The sequence below is a fragment of the Salmo salar genome, chromosome 13 (assembly GCF_965601325.2).
Source record: "Salmo salar chromosome 13, fSalSal1, whole genome shotgun sequence".
NCBI lineage: Eukaryota > Metazoa > Chordata > Actinopteri > Salmoniformes > Salmonidae > Salmo > Salmo salar.
Genome location: NC_138303.1, coordinates 94892242 through 94911218, shown reverse-complemented (window position 1 = coordinate 94911218; position 18977 = coordinate 94892242). Strand labels below are relative to the sequence as shown.

Here is an 18977-nt window from a genome sequence, read left to right as displayed (position 1 = left end):
AAGAGAGTACCTGTAGAGAGGAGAAGCAGATTCTTACAGCAGTAGTTGGCAGTGTATGGGGAAATAGTGGCATTATTATATGGGATAAGACCCTCTACCACCAACCATCTATATATCACATGACCACCCTTACACTCCTCTAGTCTCTAACCTAATTCAGTAGTGAGTGTTGGCTGGAACCCTTCAGCTCAAGTAGTTTGTTAGGATAAAAGGGACTTTGAGGGAGCTGGCTATAGAGGGCATATATGACGTGAGGCAAGAGGAGAAATGGGAGCAGGAGGAGGAGAGGAGGCAGAAGAACACTCATCCAGTTTGCATGGAGATTATAGAGTGACTCTCTGGCTCAGTCTGCTGTCTCTGCCCCCACCTTATCACGACACAACTCTCTTTCTCTCTCTCTCTCTCTCTCTCTCTCTCTCTCTCTTGTGAATTAAATTAAATTAAATTCAAGGGGCTTTTATTGGCATAGAGAGAGAGAGAGAGAGAGAGAGAGAGAGAGAGAGAGAGAGAGAAGAGAGAGAGAGAGAGAGAGAGAGAGAGAGATGTTAACATTGCCATAGCAAGTGAAGTAGATAATATACAAAAGTGAAATGAACATTAAAAGTGAACAGTAAACATTACACTCACAGAAGTTCCAAAAGAATAAAGACATTACAAATGTCATATTATGTATATATACAGTGTAGTAACAATGTGCAAATGGTTAAAGTACAAAACTCTCTCTCTCTCTCTCTCTCTCTCTCTCTCTCTCTCTCTCTCTCTTCCCCCCTTCTCTTGCTCTCTCTCTCAATTCAATTCCTTTCAATTTAAGGGCTTTATTGGCATGGGAAACATATGTTTACATTGCCAAAGCAAGTGAAATAGGTAATAAACAGAAGTGAAATAACAATAAAACATTTTTACAGTAAACATTACACTCATAAAAGTTACAAAAGAATAAAGACTGTCATAAATGTCATATTACTTGCAAATAGTTAAAGTACAAAAGGGAAAATAAATAAGCATAAATATGGGTTGTATTTACAATGGTGTTTGTTCTTCACTGGTTGCCCTATTCTCGTGACAACAGGTCACAAATCTTGCTGCTGTGATTGCACACTGTGGTATTTCACCCAATAGAAATGGGAGTTTATCAAAATTGGGTTTGTTTTTGAATTCTTTGTGGGTCTGTGTAATCTGAGGGAAATATGTTTTGTGGGCAGTGTGCACATAGCCTGTCTTCTCTTGAGAGCCAGGTCTGCCTACGGCTGCCTTTCTCAATAGCAAGGCTATGCTCACTGAGTCTGTACATAGTCAAAACGTTCCTTATGTTTGGGTCAGTCACAGTGGTCAGGTATTCTGCCACTGTGTACTCTCTGTTTAGGGCCAAATAGCATTCTAGTTTGCTCAGTTTTTTTGTAAATTCTTTCCAATGTGTCAAGTAATTATCTTTTTGTTTTCTCATGATTTGGTTGCGTCTAATTGTGTTGCTGTCCTGGGGCTCTGTGGGGTCTGTTTGTGTTTGTGTTTGTGAACAGAGCCCCAGGACCAGCTTGCTTAGGGAAAGTACTGTTCTCCATGTTCATCTCTCTGCTTTGTTATGGAAGGTTTGTGAATCGTTTCCTTTTAAGTGGTTGTAGAATTGAACGGCTCTTTTCTGGATTTTGATAGCGGGTATCTCTCTCTCTCTCTCTCTCTCTCTCTCTCTCTCTCTCTCTCTCTCTCTCTCTCTCTCTCTCTCTCTGCCTTTCTCTCTGCCTTTCTCTTTCCCTCCCCCCAATACTGTGGGGATCAATAGTTCTGTTAGCTAAAGTTTCTACTGCAGAGTGACAACTGCATTGTTTGTGATTTATGGTACATGATGTTGCCATAGGACTCCTCTCTATACTCTCATTGGATTAGATTGCTGTGTATATTGAATGTGTGTGCTGTTTCTCCTGTCAGCTAGAGAACTGTCAGATCCTCCACCTCCATACTATCTAATCCTCTCAGTCTTACATTAGAAGATAAGATGAGGAGGGGCTGAGAAACCAAAGAAGCATCCATGATACTCAGTGCCAAGCAGCCTGGCACACCCAGCTGTACACACACACGCATGCAGTCACTCACACGCACACACACGGCCGCGGACGTACGCACACATACCCATGCACACACACACACACACACACACACACACACACACACACACACACACACACACACACACACACACACACACACACACACACACACACACACACACACACACACACACACACACAGTACACACACAGTACACACAGCATTATTTCAGTAATCTGAGCTGGAGGGGCAGCTGTGCTGTGGGTAGAGGGGTTTGTTTCAGGGCTGATTTGTTTGTTTGGGCTCTGGCACCCAGATGAGCAGTAATCAGAGGAGTTAGCAGACAGGATTGTGTTAGCCATGACACTGATGAGGCTGCTAGGCTTCCTCCCCCACAGGCCCATGCACAGCCCTGGACCTCAACAATTCAATCCCACAGCACCTCACCGCAATCTGGGCCAGCTAGCACACACAGAACACACACACCCAGCATACACACACCCAGCTCTAAGCACACAGGGAGACCCATTGCCAACAGCCTCGAGAAATACCCTTTTGGACAGGGTAGTTAGTAGACTGATTTAAAGATGCGATACAATTGATTAAATTGATGTATTAAAGTGTGAAGAGCTGTGTTGTGCTAGATTTTGAATGGGTGTATGATTCAGAGGGGTTGGGTTAAATGCAGAAGACACATTTCAGTTGAATGCATTTAGTTGTACAACTGACTAGGTATCCCCCTTTCTCTGTCCTATATATGTGCCTGTTTAGATACAGATACACTACATGACCAAATGTATGTGGACACCTCCCGAGTGGCGCAAGGATCTAAGGCACTACGTTGCGGTGCTAGAGGCCTCACTACAGACCGGGGTTCGATCCATGATCGGGAGTCCTATAGGGCGGCGCACAATTGGCCCAGCGTCGTCCAGGTCAGGGGAGGGTTTGGCAGGAGGGGCTTTACTTGGCTCATCGTGCTCTAGCGACTCCTTGTGGCGGGCCGGGCACCTGCTGGCTAACCGCGGTCATCAGTTGAACGGTGTTTTCTCCGACACGTTGGTGTGGCTGGCTTCCGGGTTAAGCGGGCGGGTGTTAAGAAGCGTGGTTTAGTGGGTCATGTTTCGGAGGATGCATGACTCGACCTTCGCCTCCCGAGCCCATTGGGGGAGTTGCAGCGATGAGACAAGATCAAAATTGGGGAGAAATGGGGTAAAACACAAAAAAAGTATTATCATTGTAATGGGTATTTATATATGGAACAGGAAATGGCCTTCCCCAAACTGTTGCCACGAATTTGGAAGCACAGAATCATCTAGAATGACATTGTATGCTGTAGCTTTAAGATTTCCCTTCACTGGAACTAAGGGGCCTAGCCCGAACCATGAAAAACAGCCCAGACCATTATTCCTCCTCCACCAAACTTTACAGTTGGCACTATACATTCTACTAGCTTCAGCAATTGGCGGTCCTGTTCTGTGAGCTTGTGTGGCCTACCACTTCACTGCTGAGCCGTTGTTGCTCCTAGAGTTTTCCACTTCACAATAAAAGCACTTACAGTTGACTGGGCAGCTCTAGAAGACAGAAATTTGACGAACTGACTTGTTGGAAAGTGGCATCCTATGACAGTGCCACGTTGGAAAGTCACTGACCTCTTCAGTACAGGCCATTCTACTGCCAATGTTTGTCTATGGAGATTGCATGGCTGTGTGCTCGATTTTATACACCTGTCAGCAACGGGTGTGGCTGAAATAGCCGGATACACTAATTTGAAGGGGTGTCCACATACTTTTGTATATATAGTGTATCTTCTCTAATTTCCTTTCCCAGGTGTGAGAGGTCAGCATTGACATCCTCTCAATGAAGCTATAGACTGTGCTGCTGGCAACATGTTAGACTGATATCCATTCCTCTCTCCCCAGGGCCGGTGCCAGGGAGGACAACATTCATTTAACTTTATCAAGCTATAATTTCCCTCAAATGGCTTTGGCTCTGTGTTTTGAATGTCCCGTCTCTCTGCCCAAGGCTAGTGTTGGTTCTGCTTCTGTATCGAGCCTGTGTACTGACTTTCTTTTCTCTCCACTCCGCAGGCTTGGTGGTGCGAGAGGCCAGTATTGAGATCACACGGCAGCAAGTAGAGGAGCTGTTTGGACCAGAGGACTTCTGGTGTCAGTGTGTAGCCTGGAGCTCTGCAGGGACCACCAAGAGCCGCAAGGCACACGTCCTCATCGCCTGTGAGTAACGCCCTCTACCCTGTCACTATCGAGTCCCCTCAACCCTGTCCTCATTCCTTTCAACATCCTGTCCCCATCCCTGTCCCTATTCCTGTCTTCAATCATCCCAGTCTCCATCCCTGTCCCCATCCCTGTCTCCATCCCAGACCCCATCCCAGTCTCCATCCCTGTCCCTATCCCAGACCCATCTCAGTCTCCATCCCAGTCCCCATCCTGTCCACATCCTGTTCTCATCCCTGTCCCCATCCCAGTCTTCATCCCAGACCCCATCCCAGTCTCCATCCCAGACCCCATCCCAGTCTCTATCCCAGACCCATCTCAGTCTCCATCCCAGTCCCCATCCTATCCCCATCCTGTTCTCATCCCTGTCCCCATCCCAGTCACCATCCTGTCCCCATCCCTGGCCCCATCCCAGTCTTTATCCTGTCCCAGACCCCATCCCGTCCCAGACCCTATCCCAGTCTCTATCCCTGTCCCCATCCCAGTCTCCATCCCTGGCCCCATCCCTGACCCCATCCCAGTCTCCATCCCTGTCCCCATCCCAGTCTTCATCCCTGGCCCCATCCCTGTCCCCATCCTGTCCCAGACCCCATCCCTGGCCCCATCCCTGTCCCCATCCTGTCCCAGACCCATCCCAGTCTCTATCCCTGTCCCCATCCCTGTCCCCATCCCAGACCCATCCCAGTCTCTACCCCTGTCCCCATCCCAGACCCCATCCCAGTCTCTATCCCTGTCCCCATCCCAGACCCCATCCCGGTCTCCATCCCTGTCCCAGTCTCCATCCCAGTCTCCATCCCAGTCTCCATCCCTGTCCCCATCGTTGTCCCCATCCCAGACCCCATCCCTGTCCCAGACATCATCCCAGTCTCCATCCCAGTCTCCATCCCAGACCCCATCCCAGTCTCTATCCCTGTCCCCATCCCAGTCCCCATCCTGTCCCCATCCTGTCCTCATCCCTGTCCTCACCCCAGTCCCAATCCCAGTCCCCATCCCTGTCCTCACAGTCAAAGAGTCACTGAGAGTTCAAGTTGATCTGTATCTGATGTGGTCTACAATAGAGACAGTTGTACAGGCAGTCAAGAAAAGGCTCTCATAACTAATGGCACTTACGTGTTCTTTTGAGCGTGGGTAGGTTAAACAGCCCATAGACTCCAGTTTCATTGTGTATAAACTAGGAGGAACAGAGCAGAGACAGGGAGTGCTGTATATACACAGCACAAGGATATGTTTATACCAACATTTCCGGTTATTTGTTGGTGGTCCTCAAATGCCCTTTACTTATGTTAGTAATTCTACTGGTCAGTATATCAAATACCAACATGTTTTCCAGTAACAACACATGTATTTCTTCCCTTGCGCTTAAAGCAGTTAAACGTGACCCAGAGGACATGCCAATCAAAACGCGAAGGGAGTTGGAAACTCTGACCGAGACGAAACAGTCGTTTTATGTCTTTCAGTTGTTGAGTGATCACAACAACAACAACAAAAAAGAGGACACTAAAATGACAAAAAATGTACTGGAGTTAACTGATGAACTCTGACTGCTCTACATTTTATCAGATCTTTTTCTGCTTTATCTTTAGCTCTGAGCCATGGGTCTTCTGCAGTCATCGGTATTTGTATGGACCTTATGCATTTCTGACTTCAAGCCATGTTGTGTCAAGTCTCTCTCTTTCTCCAATAGAGTGACAGAGGTCTCTGGGACACTTATATCCCTTTCATACACAGACCAAAATCCCACTAATTTACCATGCATGCATTTGTATACCAGCCTTTTCATAAATCTGAAAGGAGTAGAGATAAAATTAATGGAAAAATAAAAGCCACTAAAGACCTACAGTAGTCATGATTCCTGCATTTTCACAGACCCTGTAACCAAAATACAGGTATCTGGTCTGTATGAATGGTTCTCTGCTTTTTTTACAGGTAAATTCATGAACTGTTCCATTGTTTAACACCTCCCTAACTTGAACTGCAAACACCCTCCTTGGTTAACAACACCCACCATCCCCCACCCCTCCCAGTTTGCCAGTTACCAACTGATATGTATAAAAGGGGCATACCTGCAAATAAGTGGTAAATTATTGGCTGTTTGAAAGGGGTCATGTAAACATTGCCTTGTATTTTTTACAGTTAATGTACCAAATCGTCTGTCTGATATGAGTATTACTGCTGCGATGGCTGCCCTCTGTGTTTAGTAAATGCATTTCGATGGGTGTCAGAGGGGCAGCCACGATGCGTCACTTCTCCATTGGCCTTTCAGAGACCCTGTCAGGATGACTCACTAGACATCTGAGAAAGTGCTGTGTTCATGCCACTGTTACTACTCATCACCAGCACTCACTTAACAGCAGCTATACTCATCACCAGCATTCAGTTAACAGCAGCTATACTCATCACCAGCACTCACTTAACAGCAGCTATACTCATCACCAGCATTCAGTTAACAGCAGCTATACTCATCACCAGCATTCAGTTAACAGCAGCTATCCTCATCACCAGCATTCAGTTAACAGCAGCTATACTCATCATCAGCATTCAGTTAACAGCAGCTATACTCATCACCAGCATTCAGTTAACAGCAGCTATACTCATCACCAGCATTCAGTTAACAGCAGCTATACTCATCACCAGCATTCAGTTAACAGCAGCTATACTCATCACCAGCATTCAGTTAACAGCAGCTATACTCATCACCAGCATTTAGTTAACAGCAGCTATACTCATCACCGACATTGAGTAAACAGCAGCTATACTCATCACCAGCATCTAGTTAACATCAGCTATACTCATCACCAGCATTTGCTGTAGTTAACAGCAGCTTTACTCATCACCAGAATGGAGTTAACAGCAGCTATACTCATCACCAGCATTTAGTTAACAGCAGCTATACTCATAACCAGCATTCAGTTAACAGCAGCTATACTCATAACCAGCATTTAGTTAACAGCAGCTATACTCATCACCAGAATTTAGTTAACAGCAGCTATACTCATAACCAGCATTCACTTAACAGCAACTATACTCATCACCAGCATTCAGTTAACAGCAGCTATACTCATCACCAGCATTCAGTTAACATCAGCTATACCCATCACCAGCACTCACTTAACAGCAGCTATACTCATCACCAGCATTCAGTTAACAGCAGCTATACTCATCACCAGCATTCAGTTAACAGCAGCTATACTCATCACCAGCATTTAGTTAACAGCAGCTATACTCATCACCATCACTCACTTAACAGCAGCTATACTCATCACCAGCATTTAGTTAACAGCAGCTATACTCATCACCAGCATTCAGTTAACAGCAGCTATACTCATCACCAGCATTCAGTTAACAGCAGCTATACTCATCACCAGCACTCACTTAACAGCAGCTATACTCATGACCAGCATTCAGTTAACAGCAGATATACCCATCACCAGCATTCAGTTAACAGCAGCTATACCCATCACCAGCATTCAGTTAACAGCAGCTATACTCATCACCAGCATTCAGTTGACAGTAGCTATACTCATCACCAGCATTTAGTTAACAGCAGCTATACTCATCACCAGCACTCACTTAACAGCAACTATACTCATCACCAGCATTCAGTTAACAGCAGCTATACCCATCACCAGCACTCAGTTAACAGCAGCTATACCCATCACCAGCATTCAGTTAACAGCAGCTATACTCATCACCAGCATTCAGTTAACAGTAGCTATACTCATAACCCGCATTCAGTTAACAGCATCTATACTCATCACCAGCATTCAGTTAACAGCAGCTATACTCATCACCAGAATTTAGTTAACAGCAGCTATACTCATCACCAGCATTTAGTTAACAGCAGCTATACTCATCACCAGCATTCAGTTAACAAGAGCTATACTCATCACCAGCATTTAGTTAACAGCAGCTATACTCATCACCAGCATTTAGTTGACAGCAGCTATACTCATCACCATCACTCACTTAACAGCAGCTATACTCATCACCAGCATTTAGTTAACAGCAGCTATACTCATCACCAGCATTCAGTTAACAGCAGCTATACTCATCACCAGCATTCAGTTAACAGCAGCTATACTCATCACCAGCACTCACTTAACAGCAGCTATACTCATGACCAGCATTCAGTTAACAGCAGATATACCCATCACCAGCATTCAGTTAACAGCAGCTATACCCATCACCAGCATTCAGTTAACAGCAGCTATACTCATCACCAGCATTCAGTTGACAGTAGCTATACTCATCACCAGCATTTAGTTAACAGCAGCTATACTCATCACCAGCATTTAGTTAACAGCAGCTATACTCATCACCAGCATTCAGTTAACAAGAGCTATACTCATCACCAGCATTTAGTTAACAGCAGCTATACTCATCACCAGCATTTAGTTAACAGCAGCTATACTCATCACCAGCATTCAGTTAACAACAGCTATACTCATCACCAGCAATTAGGTAACAGCTATACTCATCACCAGCAATTAGTTAACAACAGCTATACTCATCACCAGAATTTAGTTAACAGCAGCTATACTCATCACCTGCATTCAATTAACAGCAGCTATACTCATCACCAGCACTCAGTTAACAGCAGCTACAGTCCTACTTCTAATCAAATCAGATCAAATCAAGTTGTATTTGTCACATGCGCCCGAATACAACAAGTGTAGACCTTACAGTGAAATGCTTACTTACAAGCCCTTAACCAACCATGCAGTTCAAGAAATAGTTAAGAAAATATTTACTAAATAAAATATCAAGTAACACAATAAAATTGCAATAACAATGCTATATACAAGGGGTAGATAATAAAAAACGAGTAGCAGCAGTGTAAAACATAAAGGGGGGGTCAATGTAAATAGTATGGGTGGCCGTTTGATTCATTGTTCGGTAGTCTTATGGGTTGGGGTAGAAGCTGTTAAGGAGCCTTTTGGTCCTAAACTTGGCGCTCCGGTACCGCTTGCCGTGCGGTAGCAGAGAGAACAGTCTTTGACTTGGGTGACTGGAGTCTTAGACAATTTTTTTGGCCTTCCTCTGACACCGCCTAGTATCCAGGTCCTGGATGTCAGGAAGCTTGGCCCCAGTGATGTACTGGGCCATACGCACTACCGTCTGTAGCGCCATATGGTCGGATGCCGAGCAGTGGTCATACCAGGCGTTGATGCTACCGGTCAGGATGCTCTTGATGGTGCAGCTGTAGAACTTTTTGAGGATCTGGGGGACCCATGACAAATCTTTTCAGTCTCCAGAGGGGGAAAATGCGTTGTCGTGCCCTCTTCACGACTTTCTTGGTATGTTTGGACCATGATAGTTTGTTGGTGATGTGGACACCGTCGATGTTAATGGGGGCCTGTTCGACCCTCCTTTTTCTATAGTCCACAATCATCTCCTTTGTCTTGCTCACATTGAGGGAGAGGTTGTTGTCTTGGAACCACACTGCCAGGTCTCTGACCTCCTCCCTATATGCTGTCTCATCGTTGTCGGTGATCAGGCCTACCACTGTTGTGTTGTCTGCAAACTTAAGTTGGAGTCGTGCTTGGCCAAGCAGTCATGGGTGAACAGGGAGTACAGGAGGGGACTAAGCACTCACCCCTGAGGGGCCCCAGTGTTGAGGATCAGCATGGCAGATGAGTTGTTGCCTACCCTTACCACCTGGAGGCGGTCCGTCAGGAAGTCCAGGATCCAGTTGCAGAGGGAGGTGTTTAGTCCCAGGGTCCTTAGCTTAGCGATGAGCTTTGTGGGTGCTATGGTGTTGAACCCTGAGCAGTAGTCAATGAACAGCATTCTCATGTAGGTGTTCCTTTTGTCCAGGTGGGAAAGGGTAGTGTGGAGTGCAGGCCGTGGCTCGGGTGGTCGATGTCCTTGATGATATTTTTTGGCCTTCCTCTGACATCGGTTGCTGTAGGTGTCCTGGAGGACAGACAGTGTGCCCCCGGTGATGCGTTGGGCAGTCCGCACCACCCTCTGGAGAGCCTTGTGGTTGCGGGCAGTGCTGTTGCCGTACCAGGCGGTGATACAGCCTGACAGGATGCTCTCAATTGTGCATCTGTAAAGGTTTGAGGTTGAGAGACGCTGTTGCGCCTTCTTCACCACACTGTCTGTGTGGGTGGACCAATTCAGATAGTCAGTGATGTGTACGCCGAGGAACTTGAAGCTTTTCACCTTCTCCACTGCGGTCCCATCGATGTGGATAGGTGGTGCTCACTCTGCTGTTTTCTGAAGTCCATGATCAGCTCCTTCTTTTTGTTGACGTTGAGGGAGAGGTTCTTTTCCTGGCACCACTCCCCCAGGGCCCTCTCCTCCTCCTTGTAGGCTGTCGACATTGTTGGTAATCAGGCCTACTACTGTTGTGTCGTCTGCAAACTTGATGATTGAGTTGGAGGCATGCGTGGCCATGCAGTCATGGGTGAACAGGGAGTACAGGAGGGAGCTGAGCATGCACGCTTGTGGGGCCCCTGTGTTGAGGATCAGCAAAGTGGAGGTGTTGTTTCCTACCTTCACCACCAGGGGGGTGGCCCGTCAGGAAGTCCAGGACCCAGGTGCACAGGGCGAGGGTTCAGACCCAGGGCCCCGAGCTTAATGATGACTTGGGAGGGTACTATGGTGTTCAAGTCTGAGCTATAGTCAATGAACAGCATTCTTACATAGGTATTCCTCTTGTCCAGATGGGATAGGGCAGTGTGCAGTGCGATGGCGATTGCGTCATCTGTGGATCTATTGGGGCGGTATGTAAATTGAAGTACGTCTAGGGTGTCAGGTAAGGTAGAGGTGATATGATCCTTAACTAGCCTCTCAAAGCACTTCATGATGACAGAAGTGAGTGGTACGGGGCGATAATCATTTAGTTCTGTTACCTTAGCTTTCTTGGGAACAGGAACATTGGTGGACATTTTGAAGCATCTGGGGACAGCATACTTGGATAGGGAGAGATTGAATATGTCTGTGAATACTCCAGCCAGCTGGTCTGCTCATGCTCTGAGGACGCTGCTAGGGATACCGTCTGGGCCGGCAGCCTTGCGAGGGTTAACACGTTTAAATGTCTTACTCACGTCGGCCACGGAGAATGAGAGCCCCCAGTCCTTGGGAGCGGGCCATGTCGGTGGCACTCTGTGTTATCCTCAAAGCGGGCGAAGAAGGTGTTTAGCTTGTCCGGGAGCAGGACGTTGGGGTCCGTGACATGGCTGATTTTCCCTTTGTAATCCGTGATCGTCTGTAGACCCTGCCACATAGGTCTCGTGTCTGAGCCGTTGAATTGTGACTCCACTGACAATTTGCAGTTTGTTAATCAGCATCCTGACAGAGCTAACCTTTTCATCAAAAAATAATGGATCCCTCTCTCTTCTCCTCCTATTAGAATGGATCCCTCTCTCTTCTCCTCCTATTAGAATGGATCCCTCTCTCTTCTCTTCCTATTAGAATGGATCCCTCTCTCTTCTCCTATTAGAATGTCTATATTGTGTTCCAAGATGGCGTAGCAGTCAGACGTGTGTTTTGTCTTGTCCCGTCCTGTCCTGTGTAAAAATAGTTTTCCTCGTTTTTTTCCCCGTATCTTTTTCGTTTATATTTTAATCTCACTTTCCATCTACGGACTGAATATACTCTCCTGCAACCTGCCTCACCCAATGTGGTACAGATCTGGTATTTTTATACTTTTGAACCGGAACCACCATCAACAGCTAGCCAGCTAACTAGCTACTAGCTAGTAGTCAGTTAGCCACTGCTAGCGGTCTTCACCGTTAACTCGGACACCAGTCAGCCTCAGCTCGGTCAATATTTCAACCCAGAGCATATCGGACTGCTTTTTCTCTACCACATCTCCGGATTCCTACCGCAAGCTCTGAACCTTTACACCGGATCATCGCAGCTAGCTATCTGCAATCCGGGTGACTACTCCAGGCTAACGTCTCTGTCGCGAAGCAAGCACCAGTTAGCCTTGAGCTAGCCTTGAGCTAGGCCCATCTCCCGGCTAGCCGAAGAGGTCCACTAGCAAATTCTTTGGCTACAATACCTATTTTGTCAATTGGCCTGGACCCTTTACTGCCAACACGGAGCCCCGCTGATCCATCACGACTGGTCTGCAGACGTAATCGTCCGAGGTGGTTTCAACAGGCTCCTCTGTTGCAACGTCCCCGAAGGCCCATCTGCTATCCCCGGACCGCTAGCTGTCTGAATCGCTGTGTCTCCAGCTCACCTACCATAGTAGCGACTACTGAATCAGCTCCTTGAGTCACCTATTGCTACTCAGTGGACCCTATGATCACTTGGCTACACATGCCTCTCCTTAATGTCAATAAGACTTGTCTATTGCTGTTTTGGTTAGTGATTATTGTCTTATTTCACTGTAGAGCCCCCAGCCCCGCCCAATATGCCTTAGATAGCCCTTTTGTTCCACCCCCCACACATGCGGTGAGCTCACCTGGCTTAACTGGTGCCTCTAGAGACAAAACCTCTCTTTGTCACTCAATGCCTAGGTTTATCTCCACTGTACTCACATCCTACCATACCCTTGTCTGTACATTATGCCTTCTATCTATTCTTCCACGCCCAGGAATCTGCTCCTTTTACTCTCTGTTCCGAACGCACTAGACAACCAGTTCTTATAGCCTTTAGCCATACCCTTATCCTACTCCTCCTCTCTTCCTTTGGTGATGTAGAGGTTAACCCAGGCCCTGCAGCCCCCAGCACCACTCCCATTCCCCAAGTGCTCTCATTTGTTGACTTCTGTAACCGTAAAAGCCTTGGTTTCATGCATGTTAACATCAGAAGCCTCCTCCCTAAGTTTGTTTTATTGACTGCTTTAGCACACTCCGCCAACCCTGATGTCCTCGCCGTGTCTGCAGAGTTCTGTCATACTATCCAGGTCTGTGCCAAAACAATTCAAGCTTCTGCTTTTAAAAATCCACCTTTCCAGAAACAAGTCTCTCACCGTTGCCACTTGTTATAGACCCCCCTCAGCCCCCAGCTAGATGCCCTCAATCTCACACAAATTATCAAGGAACCTACCAGGTGCAACCCTAAACCCGTAACCATGGGCACCCTCTTAGATATCATCCTGACCTACTTGCCCTCTAAATACACATCTCCTGTCTTCAACCAGGATCTCAGCTATCACTGCCTCATTGCCTGCGTCCGTAAGGGGTCCGTGGTTAAACGAGCACCCCTCATCACTGTCAAATGCTCCCTAAAACACTTCAGAGAGCAGGACTTTCTAATCAACCTGGCCCCGGTATCCTGGAAGGATATTGACCTCATCCCATCAGTAGAGGATGCCTGGTTGCTCTTTAAAAGTGCTTTCCTCACCATCTTAAATAAGCATGCCCCATTAGAACTAAGAACAGATATAGCCCTTGGTTCACCCCAGACTTGACTGCCCTTGACCAGCACAAAAACATTCTGTGGTGTTCTGCATTAGCATCGAATAGCCCTTGCGATATGCAACTTTTCAGGGAAGTCAGGAACCGATATACAGAGTCAGTTAGGAAAGCTAAGGCTAGCTTTTTCAAACCCAAATTTGCATCCTGTAGCACTAATTCCCAAAAGTTTTGGGACACTGTAAAGTCCATGGAGAATAAGAGCACCTCCTCCCAACTGCCCACTGCACTGAGGCTAGGAAACACTGTCACCACCGATAAATCTACGATAATCCAGAATTTCAATAAGCATTTTTCTACGGCTGGCCATGCTTTCCACCTGGCTACCCCTGCAAACTGGATGCAGTCTATCACAGTGCCATCCGCTTTGTCACCAAAGCCCCATATACTGCAACCTATATGCTCTCGTTGGGTGGCCCTCGCTACATATTCGTCCCCAAACCCACTGGCTCCAGGTCATCTATAAGTCTTTGCTAGGTAATGCCCGCCTTATCTCAGCTCATTGGTCACCATAGCAACACTCACCAGTAGCACGTGCTCCAGCAGGTATATTTAACTGGTCATTCACAAAGCAAACACTTACTTTGCCCGCCTTTCCTTCCAGTTCTCTGCTGCCAATGACTGCAACACATGCAGAAATCACTGAAGCTTGAGACTTATAGCTCCCTCTCTAACTTTAAGCATCAGCTGTCAGAGCAGCTTACCTATCACTGTACCTGTACACAGCCAATCTGTAAATAGCATACCCGACTACCTCATCCCCATATTGTTATTTATCTTCTTGCTCTTTTGCATCTCTACTTGCACATCATCATCTGCACATCTATCACTCCAGTGTTAATGCTAATTGTAATTATTTTGCCTCTATGGCCTATTTATTGCCTACCTCCATAACCTTCTACATTTGCACACACTGTACATATATTTTTCTATTGTTTGTTTATGTGTAACTCTGTGTTGTTGTTTTTGTCGCACTGTTTTGCTTTATCTTGGCCAGGTCTCAGTTGGAAATGAGAACTTGTTCTCAACTGGCCTACCTGCTTAAATAAAGGTGAAATTAAAAAAAAGAAGAAAAAAAAGAATGGATCCCTCTCTTCCCTTCTCCTTTTTCATTGATCCCTCCCTCTACTATATTAGAATGGATTTCTCTCTTCTCCTATTAGAATGGATCCCTCTCTCTTCTCCTCCTATTAGAATCGATCTCTCTCTTCTCCTCCTATTAGAATGGATCCCTCTCTCTTCTCCTATTAGAATGGATCCCTCACTTCCCCCTCCTTTTTGGGATTAGAATGGATCTCTCTCTTCTCCTATTACAATGGATCTCTCTCTTCCCCTCCTATTAGAATGGATCCCTGTCTCTTCTCCTTCTATTAAAATGGATCCCTCTCTCTTCTCATCCTATTACATTTTACATTTACATTTACATTTAAGTCATTTAGCAGACGCTCTTATCCAGGGCGACTTACAAATTGGTGCATTCACCTTATAATATCCAGTGGAACAACCACTTTACAATAGTGCATCTAAATCTTTTAAGGGGGGGGGGGGGGTTAGAAGGATTACTTTATCCTATCCTAGGTATTCCTTAAAGAGGTGGGGTTTCAGGTGTCTCCGGAAGGTGGTGATTGACTCCGCTGTCCTGGCGTCGTGAGGGAGCTTGTTCCACCATTGGGGTGCCAGAGCAGCGAACAGTTTTGACTGGGCTGAGCGGGAACTGTGCTTCCTCAGAGGTAGGGAGGCGAGCAGGCCAGAGGTGGATGAACGCAGTGCCCTTGTTTGAGTGTAGGGCCTGATCAGAGCCTGAAGGTACGGAGGTGCCGTTCCCCTCACAGCTCCGTAGGCAAGCACCATGGTCTTGTAGCGGATGCGAGCTTCGACTGGAAGCCAGTGGAGAGAGCGGAGGAGCGGGGTGACGTGAGAGAACTTGGGAAGGTTGAACACCAGACGGGCTGCGGCGTTCTGGATGAGTTGGAGGGGTTTAATGGCACAGGCAGGGAGCCCAGCCAACAACGAGTTGCAGTAATCCAGACGGGAGATGACAAGTGCCTGGATTAGGACCTGCGCCGCTTCCTGTGTGAGGCAGGGTCGTACTCTGCGAATGTTGTAGAGCATGAACCTACAGGATCGGGTCACCGCCTTGATGTTAGTGGAGAACGACAGGGTGTTGTCCAGGGTCACGCCGAGGCTCTTAGCACTCTGGGAGGAGGACACAAGGGAGTTGTCAACCGTGATGGCGAGATCATGGAACGGGCAGTCCTTCCCCGGGAGGAAGAGCAGCTCCGTCTTGCCGAGGTTCAGCTTGAGGTGGTGATCCGTCATCCACACTGATATGTCTGCCAGACATGCAGAGATGCGATTCGCCACCTGGTTGTCAGAAGGGGGAAAGGAGAAGATTAATTGTGTGTCATCTGCATAGCAATGATATGAGAGACCATGTGAGGATATGACAGAGCCAAGTGACTTGGTGTATAGCGAGAATAGGAGTGGGCCTAGAACAGAGCCCTGGGGGACACCAGTGGTGAGAGCACGTGGTGCGGAGACAGATTCTCGCCACGCCACCTGGTAGGAGCGACCTGTCAGGTAGGACGCAATCCAAGCGTGGGCCGCGCCGGAGATGCCCAGCTCGGCAGCAGATAGGTCTAGACGGATGAGAGCAGAGGAGAGAGAGTTAGCTTTAGCAGTGCGGAGAGCCTCCGTGACACAGAGAAGAGCAGTCTCAGTTGAATGCCCAGTCTTGAAACCTGACTGATTAGGATCAAGAAGGTCATTCTGAGAGAGATAGCAAGAGAGCTGGCCAAGGACGGCACGTTCAAGAGTTTTGGAGAGAAAGGAAAGAAGGGATACTGGTCTGTAGTTGTTGACATCGGAGGGATCGAGTGTAGGTTTTTTCAGAAGGGGTGCAACTCTCGCTCTCTTGAAGACGGAAGGGACGTAGCCAGCGGTCAAGGATGAGTTGATGAGCGAGGTGAGGTAGGGGAGAAGGTCTCCGGAAATGGTCTGGAGAAGAGAGGAGGGGATAGGGTCAAGTGGGCAGGTTGTTGGGCGGCCGGCCGTCACAAGACGCGAGATTTCATCTGGAGAGAGAGGGGAGAAAGAGGTCAAAGCACAGGGTAGGGCAGTGTGAGCAGGACCAGCGGTGTCGTTTGACTTAGCAAACGAGGATCGGATGTCGTCAACCTTCTTTTCAAAATGGTTGACGAAGTCATCCGCAGAGAGGGAGGAGGGGGGGGAGTGGGAGGAGGATTCAGGAGGGAGGAGAAGGTAGCAAAGAGCTTCCTAGGGTTAGAGGCAGATGCTTGGAGTTTAGAGTGGTAGAAAGTGGCTTTAGCAGCAGAGACAGAAGAGGAAAATGTAGAGAGGAGGGAGTGAAAGGATGCCAGGTCCGCAGGGAGGCGAGTTTTCCTCCATTTCCGCTCGGCTGCCCGGAGCCCTGTTCTGTGAGCTCGCAGTGAGTCGTCGAGCCACGGAGCAGGAGGGGAGGACCGAGCCGGCCTGGAGGATAGGGGACAGAGGAAATCAAAGGATGCAGAGAGGGAGGAGAGGAGGGTTGAGGAGGCAGAATCAGGAGATAGGTTGGAGAAGGTTTGAGCAGAGGGAAGAGATGATAGGATGGAAGAGGAGAGAGTAGCGGGAGAGAGAGAGCGAAGGTTGGGACGGCGCAATACCATCCGAGTAGGGGCAGAGTGAGAAGTGTTGGATGAGAGCGAGAGGGAAAAGGATACAAGGTAGTGGTCGGAGACTTGGAGGGGAGTTGCAATGAGATTAGTGGAAGAACAGCATCTAGTAAAGATGAGGTCAAGCTTATTGCCTGCCTTGTGAGTAGGGGGGGAAGGTGAGAGGGTGAGGTCGAAAGAGGAGAGGAGTGGAAAGAAGGAGGCAGAGAGGAATGAGTCGAAGGTAGACGTGGGGAGGTTAAAGTCACCCAGAACTGTGAGAGGTGAGCCATCCTCAGGAAAGGAACTTATCAAGGCGTCAAGCTCATTGATGAACTCTCCAAGGGATCCTGGAGGGCGATAAATGATAAGGATGTTAAGCTTGAAAGGGCTGGTAACTGTGACAGCATGGAATTCAAATGAGGAGATAGACAGATGGGTCAGGGGAGAAAGAGAGAATGTCCACTTGGGAGAGATGAGGATTCCAGTGCCACCACCCCGCTGGCTCGATGCTCTAGGGGTATGCGAGAACACGTAGTCAGACGAGGAAAGAGCAGTAGGAGTAGCAGTGTTATCTGTGGTAATCCATGTTTCCGTCAGCGCCAGGAAGTCTAGGGACTGGAGGGTAGCATAGGCTGAGATGAACTCAGCCTTGTTGGCCGCAGACTGGCAGTTCCAGAGGCTGCCGGAGACCTGGAACTCCACGTGGGTCGTGTGCGCTGGGACCACCAGGTTAGAGTGGCAGCGGCCACGCGGTGTGGAGCATTTGTATGGCCTGTGCAGAGGGGAGAGAACAGGGATAGACAGACACATAGTAGACAAGCTACAGAAGAGGCTACGCTAATGCAAAGGAGATTGGACTGACAAGTGGACCACACGTCTCGAATGTTCAGAAAGTTAAGCTTACGTTGCAAAAATCTTATTGACTAAAATGATACAGTACTGCTGGCTGGTGGAGTAGGCTAGCTAGCAGTGGCTGCGTTGTTGACTTTGAACGTGTAGCTGGCTAGGTAACCTCGATAGTTTCAGTACTACACCTTGTCATGATACAAAGCAACTTTGTAGCTAGCTAGCTAACATAACACTAATCAAGACGTTCCTTGTATGTATTTAGTTTCTACAATGCTGCTCGTCGGTAATAGTTGGCTGGGTTAGGAAAAATGGCGTCGTGGGGGACGGAAATAGCAGGCTAGCTGACCTCGATGGCTGGCTAGCTAACCTCGGTAATTACTAAACTACACAATTATCAAGCTATGACAAAGACAACTAAGTAGCTAGCTAGCTAACACTACACTAGTCAAATCGTTCCGTTGTAAAGTATTAGTATCTACAGCGCTGCTAGTCGGTAACGGTTGGCTAGCTAGCAGTGGGTTAATGATGACTAGGTGTGTTGACTAAGTCTGGCGCCGCGTCGCGGCTGGCTAGCTCACCTCGATAATTACTCAAACTACACAACTATCTTAGATACAGAGACAGCAAAGACAACTATGTAGCTGGCTAACTAACACTAACACCACACTAATCAAGTCATTACGTTGTAATGTAATAGTTTCTACAGTGCTGCTAGTCGGTAGAAGTTGGCTAGCCAGCAGTGATGACTAGCTAGCTAGCAGCTAGGAGTGTTGACTACGTTAGGAGGACGAAGATAGCTAGCCTTGATAATTACTCAATTA

General features: G+C 47.5%; 1 protein-coding gene across 1 annotated transcript in view; it reads left to right on the top strand.

The window, feature by feature from the left end:
- The window catches only part of LOC106568183 (netrin receptor UNC5C), a 241333-nt gene that overhangs the window by 145817 nt on the left and 76539 nt on the right, over positions 1–18977 (top strand). Inside the window, 1 exon segment of the mRNA XM_014138292.3 lies at positions 4131–4274. Within this exon segment, the coding sequence (XP_013993767.2) occupies positions 4131–4274 (144 nt within the window).